Below are 19,049 nucleotides of genomic sequence, written 5' to 3'. Positions count from 1 at the left end.
GCCCTCTTCCTGTATTACTGTCTTTCTTCTTAAACTGAGCCCTGGTCTATACTACACAGTGCGGTCAACATAAGGCAGCTTGTCAGTGTCCACACTACGTCCTTGCTCCTACTGCAGAAAGTGCCCTACTACACCGACACCGTAAGTCCACCTCCAGGGAAGGCACAGGGCTTGTGTTGGTATAGGCAGTGTCAATGTAGATACTGTGTTACTTACACTGGCTGTTGGCTGTCTTGTCAATTTCACATCTCTGCTGGAGCCGTGAAATTGACGAGAAAGCTGGGCTCCTCTTTTGGGTCTCTCTCTTTCTATACATACACACACAGCCCCTAGACTATGTCTATCACTGCAATGATAATTGCACATCTGTGGTTGCCTTTGCTATAATATGGGATGCAATAACGAATCAATTTTGGCATAGGTTATTTTGCCTGTAAACTCTGGGGCAAGGGCTGACTCTTACTGTGTTTGTGCAGAACAACTGGGCCCCAATCTTGGTTTGAGCCTCTAAGAGCTACTGTCATACACATAATAAAAATACAAGAGCTTTTGTGAGGATGGAGCTTTAAAAGTGAAGTCGTGCCCTGAAAGTTTTGTCTCCAGATACAAATGAAAGAAAATAAATCTTTCATTTTTAATTTATTTAGAAGAGAAAGTGAATTCACTCAGTTTGAATTTTGAGCTATCGAGTTCTCCATTTAACATGTAGGTGACTGTATCTGAGGGACGGGGGAAGGAAGTAGCCCAGGGGAGGAGCCACACTCTCCGGGGACTGGGGAGCCGGAGGTGACTCAGCGTGTTGCGGTTGGGACCCCTCGGCCACAGCTAGGGACCTGGGCTGGGACGCAGTGGAGTCGGGTGGGCCTGCATCCCCCTTCCCCTCCCCCTTCCCTGACCACCCTCATGGCCTTTAGACTATTTGCTGCCCTGCCCAGGGCTTTTGAACTGTTTGCAGCCCCGTCTGGGGGCCTTTTGAACTAGCTACAGCTCGGAGACTGTTCCCCCGGCCCAGAGCTGGGACTACCCCTGCCAAAGCAGGGTAGTGAGGAGGTGTGGCCTCCCTCCAAGACTGACGGGGAGGGACGGCCAACCATACTACAGTGACCTTGCTCCCTATAATCATACCACCAGGTATGTCATGGCTAAAAGAGCTATGAACCTGCCACTTCAGTATTACAGAATTATTATTGATATTGAGCCATCATTTATAAGACAATTTGACCATAACATTCATTACAATCGGAGCTATTAATAAATATGTTTGAAGTGCCCATGTGTTTGAAAAAAATCTGTTCACGATTTGTTTTTCTATTAAACTTTATAATGAAATGTAAACTAGACAGCTTTGAGAATGGAAGGAAATTACTTAAAACAACTCAAGACCTTAGAGTTTGAACTTAGCAGTAAGTAGGATAGGACCTTTTCTTTTTTTTTTTGTGGGGGAGGGGGAGAATTTGTACAAATATATGTTTTAAAAGACTAAATCTGAAACTTTATCAAGCCTTAAAGCATGTTTATTGAAAGTTCAGATTAAGGGCAAATCATGGGCTTTGCTTGTTATGATATAGTTATCACTCAAACTGGGGAACATTATGGACGGGGTTTTCAAAAGCACCTACAAACTGGGAGGGGTTGCAAGTGCTTTGGATTAGAATTCAAAATGATCCTGAGAAATGGTCTGAGAAATAAAAAGGATGAAATTCAATAAGGATAAATGCAAAGTATTGCACTTAGGAAGGAATAATCAATTGCACCAATACAAAATGGGGAAAGATTGCCTAGGAAGGAGTATTGAAGAACAGGATCTGGGGGTTATAGTGGATCACAGACTAAATGAGTCAACAATGTAATACTGTAGCAAAAAACCAAAACAAAATAAAAAAACCCAACATCATTCTGGGATGTATTAGCAGGAGTGATGTAAGCAAGACATGAGACGTAATTCTTCCATTATACTCAGCACAGATAAGGCCTCAGCAGAGTACTGTATCCAGTTCTGGGCACCATACCATGGTGGAACAATTTTTATAGTGGGGGTGCTGAGAGCCATTGAACCAAACTGTAAAACCTGTATATAATGGAAACCACTTCAAGGCAGGGATGTGAACAAACTGTAGAAAGTCCAGAAGAGACCAACAAAAATTATTAAAGTTTTAGAAAACATGTTTTTTAGTCTGGAGAAGAGAAGACTGAGGGGGGACATGGAAACAGTATTCAAGTACATAAAAAGTTGTCATAAAGAGGAGGGTCATAAATTGTTCTCCTTATCCACTGAGGACAAGGCAAAAAGTAATGGGCTTAAATAGCAGCAAGGTTAGACATTAGGAAAAACTTTCTAGCTGTCAGGGTATCATAGAATCATAGAATATTAGAGTTGGAAGAGACCTCAGGAGGTCATCTAGTCCAACCCCCTGCTCAAAGCAGGACTAACCTGGGTAGTTAAGCATGGAACAAATTACCTAGTGAGGTTGTGGAATCTCTGTCACTGAAGATTTTTAAGAACAGATTGGACAAATACCTGTCAGGGATGATGATACTCTAGATGATACTTCGTCCTGCCTCAGTGCAGGAGATGGGACCAGATGAGCTATCAGGTCCCTTTCAGTCCTATATTTTTAGGATTCTATGACTTTGAAAAATCAATGGGACTTTTGCTCCTAAATTATGTAGATGCTTTTGAAAATCTCAGACTATAAACTCAGAATCTTTAGCAGTAGTTATAGGACAAAAAGGGCTGTGACCTACCCTGAACTTCCTTCTAGCTATAGCAGAGCAGCCAGCACGGATCACCAATGAAATGCCCAAATATCAGAATTACCACAGGACTCCGCTATCTCAGACCACGCCGGCAGGTCTGATTTCTCTTAGCAACATCCCCATGCTGTCATGGCTGCGTGGCAGAATATGCCGTGTTGTGAATCAGGCTTTGCATGGCTGGGTGGGCTGCAGGTATGGAGAGCTCAGCTGGGCTTGCAACATTTGAATTTTCAGTTTGAAGGAGCTTTTGTGTCACAGAGACTAACTAGAAGGCACCTGCATTGTTGCTGTAACTCAGGGCTTCATTTATATTATAACAGTTGTTGTAATCAATGTGTTGGTCATCGATGTTTATCAGTGTAGGCTGCGTGCATGTGTCCCTGTGTAGATGCTGTCCCAGTTCTGATCAGGAAACTGAGACGGCTCTCACGATCGAATGAGTCGACACGACCACAGATTAGCTGAGCAACGAAGGCACTCAGGCCAGGTTTATTGCGTGCGGCACAATGAGAAATGACTTACAGAGTATCTCTCGGTCCGTTTCGCATAGGCAGCGTTACAATGGTCTCAGCCCAATGGCGGGACTCTCCGTTATCCCCTAGATCGGATGCCGTTATTCCCTCTGACACCCTCTTTTATACACTGTTACATACACTTTCGGTCTGCCCCCTTTCACTTAGGTAGTTGCCACCCTCCTGATGTAGTCTAATACCACCTTTTTCCGTTGATTGGCTGATTTGGGCACTGCCACTCCATGTATCATTTCTACCCATCAAAGTGTCATTTCAGAGAGTTAGTATCTTGGTACCTCTTATACCTACTACATATTTTAGTAATATTTTGGCAGTCTTACAACCTTGCAGAATCAGCACTTTCCTATACCAGTCTCAGTTAACTTGAGTGACCCCTTATACTTCTGTTCACTCGGCTTTTTCCATTTAGGCCTTAGTCTGTTTTACAGGCCTTAAGCTCTCACTTCTTACTACAACAGTAATACATGACGGTGTTTGGGAAGAAACTGTGGAGCCAAACAACAGGGCCTCTTACGTTAGCCTGGAATCCAATTAGAGCAATAGTAACCAGCTCCTAAAGGAGACTGTCAAACAAGACTCTGATCTTCCCCATCGGCACAGCTCTATGGGCATGCCCCTGGACGAGACAGCTGCCCACAGGAGACACAGTGCATAGGTAGCACTACGATTTCGTTCAGGTTTTCTCCCTTTGGTGAAGCCATGCTGGCAAAGCAGGCTGGGGGTTTAGGCCTCTGCCCTGGTTCTCCCGAGCAAGCGCAACCATTGCACTGACTGACTAGCTATAGCAGCAATGCACAGCAGCTCACCAGTGCAGCAGGTTGCCAGTCCCAGCTGTTCACACAAGACCTCTCAGCAGCACACTGCCATCCAGAGCAGTTACACCAGGAGCTGGCCTCACACTCACTCCGTCCTGCCCCTGCAGAGCCCCAGGAATCCACCTGCCAGAGTTTTCTGTACAGCATGTTCTGAGACTGAATGTGAGAGGCTTGATCCTTCTGCAGAGTGAACATTCAGCGCTTTCTGTGGCTTCCTTGGGAGCATAATGCTTCTGCGTTCAGCCCTTAGCATGCCTTTGCATGGCCCCAGACTGAACTTCTGACTCAGTCATTGCTCCTCTGGATAGCTGCACTGAACTATTCAGTACAGTAAGGGTGGCCCAGCAGTTAGGGTGCCAGCGTGGGACTTGGGAGACCTGGGCTCACTTCCCTACTCTGCCAAAATGCTTCCTGCATGACTTTGGGCAAGTCACTTAGTCTCTCTGTGCCTTGATTTGCCATCTGTACAATGGGTATAACAGCACTGACCTGCCTGACGGGTGCTGTGAGGGTAGATACATTAAAGACTGAGGTGCTCAGATACTATGGTATGGGGACCCGTGAAGGGGAACACTCACAACCTGTGCTGCTGAGTGGTCGGGAAGGGGTGTGGCAGGCTGCCTTCCACCTGTGTGTTTCCCTCTCTTGCGCTGCAATGGTCTGGCCTGCCAGCGACTCAGCCCTCTGGCCAGGTCACATGTTCAAGCCCACCCCTTTCGGGATATGTATAAAGAGACCAGTAATGGGGAAGAGCTCGGGATTAAGCAAGGGATTCAGGACTTCCTCCCGGCATCTTGGTCTCGTGGTCCGGACCAGTGTATCTTCAGCGTCCTCACCCACCTAGGTTCCCCAGTAAGAAACAGACTTCCACGGTTGTCTTTAGAGAGGGTAGGAGAGCCCAGGCCCCCCTTCTTCACTGGGCTTGAGCCAGGGCTCAACAGAAAGCAGCTAAATCCTGCATCCTGGGGTGCTACATGGCTGCCCACTACACCAGTTCCTACTAATACCCTCTCTTCTCACAGGGTAAAGAACTAAACACCAAAATAAAGTCTGTGAGCTTCAGAGAGTCCCAGTTCCCTTCTCTGAGGCTTGGTCATGTCTCAGGAAGCAAAAGCTCCCAGGATACCTTACCCAGGAATTTAACATGCAAGTCAGCTCACCTCCACCTATCTCCCACTGAGCTACTCTGCTCCCCTTTTTAAGCACTTCCTCCAGCCACTGCATGCATTGCAGGTGGGGCGGGGCGAGGCCACCTAGGCCTAGAGTAGCTTTTTAACCTAGTCCTTTCCAGTGTGGGGTTTGTATGACTCATCACAGGCCACACAAGCACCTAAGACAGGTCTGAATCTCGACTGTGCTTATCTAGCATTTACCATCTTCTTCCAGTCTCCTTCCCACCTTCAGCAATGCCATTAAATCTATCCAGGAATGTGGGGATGCCATGGAATGGGTACTCACTGAACTGTGAAGTGGATATTCCCTTTGGTCCCCTATGTGGTAAGGAACATGCCATTCCAAAAATGTCGCCGGTTCCAAAGCCTGCTAAACCTGTACTGAAGCTCATTACGCAGCCAGTGCACCATGGGGTGGCTGTCATTCTTGTGACATGAGGAGAAGCTGAAAATAATTAGGTTTTGGATAAAGATGACTTAAAATAATTTTCTAAGGTACCGAGATATCTATGTCCTCATTACTGTAGTATCTGAGCACCTCACAATTTTGAATGTATTTATCTTCATGACACCCCTGGAAAACAGGGAGGGCTCTTTTCTCAGTTTTATGGAGAGGGAACTGAGGGAGATTTTCAAAGGCACGAAGGGTAGTTAGGCACCCAACTCCCATTGACTTTCAATGGGGAACTGGACACCTCTCTGCCTCCTAAGTGACTTGTTCAAGGTCCCTTGAACTTCCCCCCTGGCAGAACGGGGAATTGAACTCAATTGTTGTGAGTATCCAGCTAGTACCCCATCTGGGACCATCCTTCCGCTCTGAGCTTCCTTTTTTTTATCTTCCATTTGATCAAGTATGAAAATTTTCTGTGCAAACAGAATTAGAAGAGTGGTGGTATTAAAACACAATATGAAATAAGGAATTCCTTAAGAATTTATTCATGTCCTTTGTCAGATTTAACCACACAACTCTCAGGAATGTAGGGATGGTGATTAACATCAGGCTTACTAGATGGATGGGGAAGAGCTATAGTTTAGGTCACAGCTAAGCTATCCACACAACCAAACCTTGAGAAAAGGAAGATCCAGTGGCGATCACAAAGGAAAATCCTCTCAGGTGCAAAGGTAAAGTCAGTTGCTTTGTATCATCAAGGCATAGCGAATGAAAGCCATGAGATATATGCCTTTTATGAGCGCATTTCTAATCTTTAATTGAAGAAATCCACAATAGAGTAAACAGAACATCTGACTGTTAGTAGCCTTATTGGTTGCCTGTCAGCTCAGTCGGCTGAAGTGCAGACCTAATTTCAGGAAGAGGAAACAAGTACAATGACTTCCTTCAAATATCTCACTGCTCTGCAGTTTTATTGCAGAAGGAAGCACCTCAGAACAACCTGCTATGCAGCTCTGAAGAAGGGACATGTGATGTGCACACACTAGCAATACAAAATGACGTCTAAGCACAGTACAGTCAAAGGTGAGGTCGGCTCCTCACAAATGAAACATGCCTTTTAGTTTAATGAACCCATTTTCTCATGTCTCCAAATGGAGTTTGGTTAAAATAAATGAAATTGTTCCTCTCCAAGCTCCCTGAAGTCCATGAAGGGGTAAAGTCCAACAGACTGCTGACAATGAAGCAGATCATTATTTACTCCGAATGCTTGCCTGGGAAAGTTTCTGACACACTCACTGTATCTTTGTGCTTGGCTGCTCTTGGAAGGAGCATTGGAAAGCGACAGAAGATAAAGCACTGTGTTATGATTTATCACCCTCTTATCACCATGCTCAGCTGATCATGGAGTTATTCTTTTAGCTTGTCATGTCTGGAATTGCAAGACCATGGCCTACAGCAATATGTCATAATGCACACAGGAGATTCCAGCACAGTGCATGAGAACATGGGGAAGGGGAGCAGCTATCAGCAGTCCACAGCAGGAGCAAGCTGCCCCCACCTTGTTAGCCACAGCTGATGAGAAACAGACCACAAACTATGATCCCAAACCCATTCATGGGGCTAGGCTTGGGCTGCGTCCCCATGCAAGGGAATCAGGGGGTGTAAGTATCTCCCACCCCTTATCACTGTGTGGGTTCCCCAGATCTGGATCTGCACATAGAGCAGATAATTCATTCCTTGTAAAACAGGAACTTACCAGCGCTGACTGTGATAGCTTCAATAAACTGCTCTCTCCAGCTGTTAGTTCCAACCACAAGGGCTAGGTTTGTCTTCTTAATGAGCTTGTCCACAGTATTCTGCAGATGGAGACAAGTATAAATGAATTAAGTGCAATACTGGTTCAGAATCCGAGATCATGGGCAGAAATCAAAATCCTTGTGGATTTACATTGTAGAGTTATGGAAAAGATCTTCAGCTCAAAACAAGAGCACCAGCAGCAAAAGTGACAGTACGTCTGAGCACAAAATCCCATATTGCATTAAAAAGGCCTGTTTGAAATGTACATATAAGAGAAATTTGCTAATCTGCCCACTTTCCAATCCGAACTCAAAATAAATTGTCTCTCCGCACTCTTCAGCAGAGATTTAATAGCAGATGCTGTAGAGAGGACTCTTAAGGCTAGAGTTTCTTTTGTTACACAACATCTCAAGGAATTAGCTGTATATTCTGAAGCACTGTGAATAATTCAAAGTGAATGCAGTGTATTTTTGGGTATCCACTCCCTGGCTTTTTTATTGCATTTATACATTTGCTAAATCAGAAACTTCAGTCATTAATGCAGAATCTTCACTAGTGCTGCAAAGGGCTGGCAGAAAATTCTCATTGGAAGTTCATCCCAGAACTCTTCAATAACAGCATAGAGTGTGGCAAGGCACCTCTTTCACCATCTCAGCCTCAGCATTTCTCCCTTGGGGGATGTAGTGGGGCTGTGAGAGGGACTGAAGAAAATCACTCCTACTCCAGAGGTTTTTCATTCTTAACTTTAGTTCATTTACAGGATTTACCACCTGGGCCTCAGGCTAGGCCTGAGTAGTTTCCTTAAGCACAAACCCCCCATGACACAGAAGAAATACATATCTTTGCTCCTAGTGAAACATCAGGCTGACATCTGGTCACGAACCCTTCCTGGAACAGAGGTAAACTCAGTGGTTTCCTTATAGGGAAGTGACCAGCTCTTTATCTACGCCAAGCCTTATCTCCCTACTGTAGCTTGTTTCCTTTCTCTCCTCCCACTCTCATTCCCAAAGAGGGGTTTTTACGGGGGGAGAGGGGCTGAATTGGACTGTCTTTAATTAACCTGAAGTAAACTCTTCTCAGTTCAGAGGAAAAAGGGCCTTCACCATTCTAGGTCTGATATTCCTGCCTTTAAGAGATCTTACCCACCACCCCCATCTCAGAGCAGAAAGGTGGCAAACCACAACAGTCAGCCATGCCTCAGCCAGTTCCCACTGCATAATGGGATTTTTCAACACTTGGAATGAGAAGTTGGACTGTGGCCCATGAAAGTATCTTAATAAAATCATAAAAAACAAAAAAAAACAACAACAGCCCTGCTCTCTTATAGCTGTCAGTTCTGACTGTCACAAGAGGTGTCAATGGGCAGCCCAGAGCACTTTAGTGCACATAGAAGAGACTCTGCTACTTACATGAATCCGTGAGGATGTGTTTTTTTTTTTTATTGACTTTAAACAAGGGGATTAAATTGTCAGTCTTAGGCCATGATCCTGCACAAATTTAACTTTATACACACAGATCAATGAGAGCACTCATGTGGAAAGCTAACCGTATGCATTAGTGTATATGGCATCAGGACTCATGTGCAGGACTGGGGCCACAGTCTCATTCTGAAACAGTGTTTTTAGTTTTGGCATTTCAAGCCCAGCTAAGAAGTTGGCTTATGTTGTTCTGTTCTAAGCATCTATAGTCTTCTATAATAACTAACAGAAAAATGATGGAATTGCATTCCTTATTTCCTTTGCTGTTGCTGTAAAAAACACTCAGAGAACATCAAGGCTACTTGGTTGCTCTTGTGCTGTAATTTGTTCATGCCAGTGTTCATTAGCACATGTATTCTGGAAATTTCTCCCACTCTGTATCTCCATCTATTTTACTGCTAATGGGTTTCCTGGTTTTCAACTTTTAAGATGCTTCTCAAACACTTAGTCTAACACAATTAACACTCTTGGGTTTTCTAAACAGTTACGTTCCAGGTGTAGCAACAGCTGGACAATCGACAGCTGAGGAACTAAGCTGATGCACAGAAAGTTCCATCAGGTATTACTGTAAATACAGCACTTGTGGTCATTTCCTTAGGTAAACACTAATGATGGTGATCTGTGAGCTGTATGTACAAGTCGGGGAAAGGACACCATGAAGTTATTTAAGCCCCAAATTCAGGTTTTGTGAAAATATTTTCAAGGAAGGTCAATGACAATAAATTCATCCCATTGCAGTGCTGGAAATTCAAATGCAACAGCCTTGTGCTAGTGCATTGCGGGCTTGAACCTGCATAGAGCTGAGCTCCCGGCCCCTTCAATCCAGCTGAGCAATGAAGCACACAAGTGCTCCCTTTAACTTCAATGGGGCTACAGTGATTTATAGCAGCTGAGGATCTGGGCCAGCCAGTGACGGTGAGCAGACTAGTTTCACTGCCTAAGCCAAGTGAAATGCCAGAAATAAACCTACACCATTGCTGTTGAAAAGTCCATGGTCTTGATGTTGCCATGACATCAGAGCCAGCTGCTGGGAGCAGAGCATATATTGCACCAGCTCTGCCTTGTTCAGCCACCTGTGCTCCCTTTGGGAGTTGGGGGCAGAAATGCTCATTCCTCCAGAAGCTTCTGATGATGCTGTTATGGGGCCTCTCCCATGGAGGACAGAGAGGGTCATCAGTGGATTTGACTTTAAAGCAAAAAGCTTGTAAATTCAGCAGAATGTGAACACACCCCCTAGTGAATTTTTCTGTATAGCATTGTCCCTGCGTGGGCTCCCAAATCCATTCTGTTCCAATCATCCCCATCACAGCACACATTTTATGGTGCCCATTAAGTAGTCTGGTCCTACTTAGCAAAGCACTTATGTATTAGCTTGAATCCCACTGAAGTCACTGGAACTTAAGCATGTGCTTGAGTTCTTTGCTGAACAGGGGTGGATTTAAGCTTGTGTGTCACTGTTTTTGCTGAATCAGGGCCTCAAATGTTCAATATACTTGCTTCGCAAGGATGATACCCTCATTTGCATAGAATGTGTTTGCCAGATATGAGCTCATCTGGGCATCTAAAAAAGACAGCCCCCCCTAATTTAAGCAATCTAATACAATACAATTTGAAATGCTAATGTGTGTTCAGGGCTTACATGCCCTTTGGTGAGTTAGGCAGACAATTGCTGTACCTTGAACTCGTAGGATTCTTCAATAATGACTTCTAGTTTGGTATGTTCTCCCAGAACTGGGCGTCCCATTTCTGCAATGCGGCGCTCTTCCTCCTCTTTGCTTGTCAGTGGCTGTTTCTCGTCATTCTCTTCTGCAAATGAAACAGCCAATTTTTGAGCAGCACACACTCTTTCATTTTCTGGCACTGGCTTCTGTCAGGAGAAGCCCTGAATCACTCTCTAAACTAAAATAGTCTCTGGAGCTAAGGCACAAGTGACAGACAGTTGTTGTAGTAAGATAGAGGACATAAAGCAATAGGCAAGTGCCTGTGTTGAAAGGTTTTCTGTTGCAGATGGCTTGCGTGGAAGTGCTAGCAAATATCACTAGCTCATAAATTCTCAGAATTTCAAATCCCTTCCACTCCCACTCAGATCCTCTTGGACTCAGCCTGTGCTATAGGAAAACATCCACAGTCTCAATCCCAGTCAGCGATGGATTCTCCTCTGGAGCTGCCATGGTGGCAACCTTTAGGGAAATCTATCTAAGGTGGGATTTTCAAAAAGACCTCTGCACTGGCCTCTCTGCCCCCACTGAAGTAAAAGGTGACATACCCCTTGATTTTGATGGGAGCTGGATTAGGCCAGTGCTGAGTGCTTTTGAAAGTGATACCTCTGCATGCAAACCAGGCCATCAAGCGCATATGGAAGAGTTCAGACACCCCAGTCACCCTGCCTATATGTGAGTGACAGTGAGCTGAAGGCACAGTAAAGGTGCACTGATTAAGGCAGAGTCCTGTGGCAAAAATATTGAATTTGCTCATGTATTTCAAGACTGTATCATATTGCACACAGACAGGGGCGGGAGCGGGATTGTGACTTATAGTTGCACAAACCTTACTTCTGGCATTACCTAACTTTTGAGTGCTAGATTTTGCACCCTAAACATTCTAGTAATGTAGTATTTAATGTTGGTCAGATTCTGATCGCAGTTCATTACATCACTGTAAATCAGGAGTAACTCTGATGTCAGTACGGTCATACCTGATATACCCCAGAATCACTGAGATCGGAATCTGAATCTTCTAACCTGCGGTACGTTAAATGATATATAGTATGTTTAAAGAAAGCACTTCAGTCACTGTAAATCATCATATAAGGCTTGTGACAAGGACTGTGTGGTGCCCACCTAAGGAACACAGGATCCACAGTAGCAAGTCTGTGTTCCTCTGAGCCCATTATTATTGGTGCATAATCAAGGACTGTGAGCAGGGACTCTAATATTTTGAGTGCTTCCCTGACATTTTTTGCAGCAAATCAGAAAATTGGTGAGACAGATTTTAATCAAGTCTGCAGCAAGTAATTTGAAGTCTTCACACCCACCTTGTGATATGTGTGTTGAGCTTGTTTGTCTAAAAACCTGGTAATAAGTAAATGAACCTTGGAAAAGTTTATTTGGGTAAAGCTCAGGTGCTTACCTGAACCTCAGTCAAACTGCTGCACCAATAAACATACACTCCCACTATGCCTGTGTTGCCCTCATATTATCCACCTGACTCCTTCTAAGAACATAAGAATGGCCACACTGGATCAGATCAATGATCCATCTAGCACAGTATCCTGTCTTCTGACAGTGGCCAGTGCCAGATGATTCAGAGGGAATAAACAGGACAATTTTGAGTGATTCATCCTCTGTCATCCAGTCCCAGCTTCTGGCAGTCCAAGGTTTAGGGTCACACGGTGCATGGGGATGTAGTCCCTGACCATCGTGGCTAATAGCCATTGATGGACCTATCCTCCATTAATGTGGCCAATTCTTTTTTGAAGTCAGTTATACTGTTGGCCTTCACAACGTCTCTTGGTAACAAGTTCCATAGGTTGAGTGTGCATTGTGCGAAGAAGTACTTCCTTCTGTTTGTTTTAAACTTGCTGCCTATTAATTTCATTGGCAACCCCTAATTCTTGTGTTATGTGAAGAGGTAAATAACACTTCCCTATTAACTTTCTCCACACCAGTCATGATTGTATAGATCTTTGTCATATCCTCCCCTCAGCTGTCTCTTTTCTAAGCTAAACAGTCCCAGTCTTTTTAATCTCTTGCCATGTGGAAGCTGTTCCATACCCCTCATCATTTTTGTAGCTCTTCTCTGTACCTTTTCCATTTCTAATATATCTTTTTTGAGATGGAATGTCCAGAACTGCTCACAGTATACAAGTTCTGCATGTACCATGGATTTATATAGTGACATTATGATATTTTGTGTCTTATTATCTATCCCTTTCCTAATGGTTCCTAACATTATTTTTGACTGCTGCTGCACACTGAGCAGATGTTTTCAGAGAACTATCCACGATGACTCCAAGATCTCTTTGATGGGAAAAATAAAGAATAACTCTTAGTCAACAAATGCTGTTTATTATTTTGTTTACATGGGACTTCCTGTTGCACTTGATCTAATCTGGAACTCTGTTTCACTAAAGTTAGGCTCTAGGATGTTGCATCCTCATGTCATAGCACTGCATCATGATGTGATGGCATTTTCTTCTGACTTTACTGCACTGCCTATATGACGATGTAGTGCCAAGACATTACAGCATAAAGTCACAACATCACAAAGCAACATGTTTGCTCTATAAGAGAAACAGCAAAATGTGGCAACTTTTTTTTAAAACTTGGAACCATTGCAGGAAGATGAGCTATTTCTTTCCTCAACCACTCTGTCTTCTGGGCTGTATCCTGGAAGTCAATGGGGATTTTGGACAGGTGGCTTTGTCTCAGTGTGACAGACTCTGTGCAGAGTGAGAGGCAGCATACATGAGGAGAGAATCTCCTAGCCAGCACACACAGCAGCTTCAGGAACATGGCAATGCAATAAAACTCCAGGGATTCCTTGAGGATGCCAGCACCACTTGACACCTCGTCAGAACTTCTGTATTAAATTATCATTAACACACACATTGCCCCATAACTTAATTATTTGCATATCCAAAGGCAATGAATGGAAAAACAGCAAACACTGGTGCTGTGTATGCACCAGAAAATTCTATTGTTGCAAGCACCTGATACATTGCTCATGTCCACACTACAACTGGTAGGAGAATTGATTTTTAGTTTGCTGGTCATTCCAGAGAACTGAAAAAAAATTTTGGTTTGGGTCCAACATAAGTCAAAAATTCCAAACAATTTCAGCAAATCAAAAAAGTCAACAAAACATTTTTGTTTTGGGTCAAAAGAAATGTTTTGTTTGGTATGAACAAAATGCTTTGTTGTGTTTCCTGGAGATTTTAAAATAAAAGCAAAGGACATGAAGGGTTAGACTCACAAAATAGCTAGAGGAGGTACTCACTCCCTTAATATCTGTAGCTCTACCTGCTGTGGAACAGTGATGTGAACTTTGCTCTCCCACCTTGCCAGACTGTGCCCTAATCACTGGGTTATGGATATTCTGGGACAGAGCTCACACTGCACTATTAAGCCTCGTCTACACTTAAAAATGTTACCACGTCGACAGTTATACAGGCAAAAAAGTCCTTATGGCCAATATCATCTATTTTATTAGGGGAACTAGTATAAGTGCTACTCGGAAGAAGAACTCGGTTGTCGATATAAGTTGCACTTATACTAGTGGGGTATGCTAGTGTAGCTATACTGACAAATGCTTTCTAGTGCAGATTACATAGACCAGACCTTCACTTTAGCAAAGCTTTTGATACAGTCTCCCACAGCATTCTTGCCAGTAAATTAAAGAAGTATGGGTTGGTTGGATGAATGGACTATAAAGTGGATAGAAAGGTGGCTAGATTATCAAGCCCAACGGGTAGTAATCAACAGCTTGTTGTCTAGTTGGCAGGCAGTAATAAGCAGAGTGCCCCATGGGTTGGTGCTGGAACCAGTTTTGTTCAACATCTTCATTAATGATCTGGAAGACGGGGTGGATTGCACCCTCAGCAAGTTCACGGATGACATTAAACTCGGGGCAGTATGTTGGAGAGTAGGGATAGGATACAGAGTGACCTAGACAAATTGGAGAATTGGGCCAAAAGAAATCTGATGAGTTAAACATGGACAAGTGCAGAGTCCTGCACTTAGGATGGAAGAATTGCATGCACTGCTACGCACTGGGAACCAGCTGGCTAAGGAGCAGCTCTGCAGAAGAGGTTACAGTGGACAAGATGCTGGATATGAGTCAGCAGTGTGCTCTGGTTGCCAAGAAGGCTAACAGCATATTGGGCTGCATTAGTAGGAGCATTGCCAGGTGATCGAGGGAAGTGATTATTCGGCCACATTTGGATTACTGTGTCCAGTTTTGCCACCCCACCACCATTACAGAAAAGACATGGACAAATTGGAGAGTCCAGCAGAGGGCAACAAATATAATTAGGGGGGCTGGGGCACATGTCTTATGAAGAGAGGCTGAGGGAACTAGGCCTGTTTAGTTTGCAGAAGAGAAGAATGAGGGGGGATTTGATAGCAGCCTATAACTACCTGAAAGGGGGTTCCAGGGAGGATGGAACTAGGCTGTTCTCAATGGTAGTAGATGACAGAACAAAGAGCAATGGTCTCATGTTGCAGTGGGGAAGGTCTAGATTGGATATTAGGAAAAAGTTTGTCACTAGGAGGGTGGTGAAACACTGGAATGGATTACCGACGGAGGTGGTGGAATCTCCATCCTTAGAGGTTTTTAAGGCCTGGCTTGACAAAGCCCTGGCTGGGATGATTTAGTTGGGGTTGGTCCTGCTTTGAGTAGGATGTTGGACTAGATGACCTCTTGAGGTCCTTTCCAAGCCTAATCTTCTATGATTCTATGATTAAACAAAGAGATAGGTACAGCATCTCAACCTGAATGGGTTTGCACTTCCCACTAACCCCCACTTCAGGAACCTGTGCTGGGGACTGCAAGCCATGATATACTGGTGCTCCACTGCTTGGAGGGAATGTGGTGTGTGGACATGCTGAACAGGTACACACTTGCTAAGATGTCTAATGTGGTCCCAGTGCATCATTACAAGTCATAGCCGCTCCCATAGACAATTGCAATTCATAACAACACAGGTCTCTACTGCAAGTGAGGCTACAGCAGCCCTCCCCCATGTGAATTTCAGGTAAGTCCATTCTTGTGAAGAGGTAGCTGGGTTTTCTTCTCATTTCAGCTTCCTCAGTCTGACTCTCCTTAATATGTGTGGGTAACACATCTTAACTGCTGGTTGGCAGCAAATCCAGCACCTGGGAGGCTTGATGCTGTTCAGACTGTGAGTGCCTTGCCCTGGGCAGTCTGCATGGAGGGCTGCACAGTATCTCGGACTCAGTGAAGGGAAGGAGGAATGAACCAAGACCGAACTGGAAGAACAAATCACCAAGGATAGTTCTCTGAATACTTCCGCTCAGTGCGCAGCAGCAGTCAAAAAGGCTATCAATGTTAGGAGCTATTAGTAATGGGATAGAAAATAAGACAGAACACATTATAATGCCACTATATAAATCCATGGTGTATCCACACCTTCAATACTGCATCACGTTCTGTTTGATCCATCTTGAAAAGGATATAGTGGCACTGGAAAAACTTAGCTGATCAAGGGTATGGAATGGCTTCCATACCAAGAGATTAACAAGATTAATGCTGTTCCATTTAGAAAAGAGAGACTACTGGGAGATATAACAGAGGTCTATAAAATCATAAGTGGTGTGGAAAAAGTGAATAGAGAAGTGTGTTTACCATTCCTCACAATACAAAATCCAAGAATCAGCCAATCAAATTAAATGAGAGTCCTGTAGCACCTTAAAGACTAACAAATTTCTGTGGGCATAAGCTTTCATGGGCTGTAACCCATCTGACGAAGTGGGTTGCAGCCCACAAAAGCTTATGCCTGGAGAAATTTGTTAGTCTTTAAGGAGCTACAGGACTCTCATTGTTTTTGCTGTATACAGACTAACATGGCTACCCCTCTGGAACCAATCAAATTAGTAGGCAGAAGGTTTAACTCAAACAAAAGGAAGTACTTTTTCACACAGTGCACAATTAACCTGTGGAACTCATTACCAAGGGATGTTGTGATGGCCAAAAGTATAACTGGGTTCAAAAAAGAACTAGGTAAGTTCATAGAGGAGAGTCCATCGATGGGTATTAGCCATGATGGTCAGGGATGCAACCCCATGCTCGGCGTGACCCTAAACTCTGAGTAGCAGAAGCTGGGAAGTGAAGACAGGAGTGGATCTCTCCAACTGTCCTGTTCTGTACATGCCCCCTCAAGCTCTGGTATTGGTCACTGTCAGAAATAGGATATTGGACTAGATGGACCATTGGTCTGACCCACTCTGGCAGTTCTTATGTACATAACAAGTCCTCTCTGCATGTATTCATAGAATCACAGAAATGTAGAGCTGGAAAGGACCTCAAGAGGTCCCCTCGACCACCTCCCCATGCTGATGCAGGACCCAGTAAACCTGGACTATCCATGACAGATATTTGTCTAACCTGGACTTGAAAACCTCCAATGGTTGTAATTCTCAATAACATGCTACCACATGTAAATGCTACAAGCAAGACAAAAGCAGCATATTGTGGCTGGAACCCTGACCTTCAACATTGCTTGAGGAGAAGGATTTAATTTTAAACCCTATGAGTGTTAGGTTCAATAGTCTGGCAAAAAATCCCTGGATCTGTAACATGTCAGAGGCAACGCCTTGGCTTGTGTAAATCAGCAGAACTTCACTGACTTGTCTACGCAACGTCAGTGGTACTATGCCAACTTACACCAGCTGAACCTGAGTGGAGTATCACAAATCCTCAACATTGTCCATTTGTTTTTAGAAGCAGGGGGCCTTTTGGAATTGGCATCAGCTGCCTTTTGTCTTTTAAATATGCCACTAAGACACCCAAAGCAGCCTTTCTTGAGGCAGTTCAGAAACTATTAATCCTGGCCCTTAATTCTGAGATGCCACCTGTCTCCTTGTGGTCTTAGCTCCTCTCTGTCCTCAGGAGCCACTCCATATGTTGATTTGCCTTGCAGCTAAGCGCTGGCACAAACAGCTTCTTATGAGGCTGCTGTCAAGACCAATCTGTTAGCCCACTTTAAAATAAACATGTATTTTTAACCTCCATGATACTTCTTGCCTTTATTATTATTTAGGTGTGTTACACTAGCTCCTGGAGACCCCAGCTGAAATCAGGGCCTCTTTACACTAGAAGCTGTACGTACACATAGAAACAGCTTCTGTATCAAAGTGCTTGCAATATAACTGGACAAATAGAAACAGAGGCACAGAGAGGGGAAGTGACTTGCTGAAGGTCACTTGGCAGCCTGCTCCCTGCCAGCCCCATTCCCTACCCACTGGAGGAGGCTGTCACTCAAATAACCAGCCTTTAGGAAACAATAGTCACAGCAAAGGGTATTGTGCAGGGACTGCATGTTTACTTCCTCTATCCTCACAGAACAGATTTTTCCCCCCAAAGCAAGAACCTCCCTATTACAAAGTGGAATCTTCGCTCTTCTGAAATGGGTATCAAACAAACCCATGCTTTCAATGGTTGTAGTTTAATTTCTTGCAGATTAAAAATGGATAATTATGAATTGAAAAGCCTTTGTCAGATTTGCATGGCGCTCCAGAACATTGCTATGTGCTAATGGGTTTGCGGGGTGATCCATTTTAAGCTGCTTCAGTTTCCTGTCCCTTAGGGATCATTGTGGCTGACATCTCAAGAAGGTTTACAGTAATGACACTCTTGCCTGGAACAAGGCAGTCTAACACAATGGCTGCTTGAGGGCCTTATCCACGGCCCCATGTCTGCTTAAGATGGTTTTAACTGGAACACCTGCTTGTAAGGCTGTCTCACCATGTGCCACTCAAAGAGGCCAGTTCTGTAATCCATTACAGACAGGGGTTGGAGTAAGATCCTGCCCAGGTTGCATGGGGGAGTAGGGGTTTGAGGAGAGAGTCTCTGCCCCACTCTCAGCATAACTAATACAATTCAGCCACCCCAGGCATTTAATTTAGGTCTAGCCCTTCCCATGCAGTCAGTAGAGCTCCAGGAACCGCCTCTCAGTGCAATTAGCTTAGGCCTGGCTGCTCCCCCAATGCAGTTACTGTAGGCTCAGCCTTCTCTCTTTGCAGGGCTCACTGCTGCAGCCGCTCTGTACCCTAGTTTCTCTCACTGCCTCCCTTCCAAAGAGAAGGTGAGGCCCCTGAGGAGCAGCCCAGCTGTCCAGTTATTTCCCAGCAGGGGGGAGGGGCACTGCAGGAGTATGCTAGGTCAGGACACTTTTCACTGGAGGAGATGTGGGGCAGAGGGAGTGGATCCTCCTAGCCTGTGGAGAAGCCCAGGCTGCCCTCTGCCGCCTCCTCCTCCTCCTCCTCCCTCCCCCCCAAAAACTACCCTTGATCCTGAGGGTTTGCTCCCTCATAGCCTTTCTCTGCTTCTTGGAGGGGGGGAAGCTCACAGCTGCTAGCGGAGGGTCC

The 19,049-nt window shown here is 44.5% G+C and overlaps 1 protein-coding gene across 5 annotated transcripts in view; it reads right to left on the bottom strand.

The window, feature by feature from the left end:
• Window positions 1-19,049, bottom strand: part of SLC8A1 (solute carrier family 8 member A1) — a 329,809-nt gene that overhangs the window by 32,354 nt on the left and 278,406 nt on the right. For all 5 annotated transcript variants that reach the window (XM_067532902.1, XM_067532906.1, XM_067532905.1 and 2 more), the window contains 2 exons: window positions 10,619-10,749; window positions 7,425-7,524 (listed from right to left, as the gene is read on the bottom strand). In XM_067532902.1, coding sequence (XP_067389003.1) covers window positions 7,425-7,524; window positions 10,619-10,749 — 231 coding nt within the window. The remainder of the gene's footprint in view (window positions 1-7,424; window positions 7,525-10,618; window positions 10,750-19,049) is intronic.

Source organism: Emydura macquarii, unplaced genomic scaffold (assembly GCF_026122565.2).
Source record: "Emydura macquarii macquarii isolate MOO-44397 ecotype Brisbane River unplaced genomic scaffold, CSIRO-AGI_Emac_v2 contig_3305, whole genome shotgun sequence".
NCBI lineage: Eukaryota > Metazoa > Chordata > Testudines > Chelidae > Emydura > Emydura macquarii.
The sequence above is the reverse complement of the archived record's forward strand: the minus strand, read 5'-3'. Positions and strand labels throughout refer to the sequence as shown.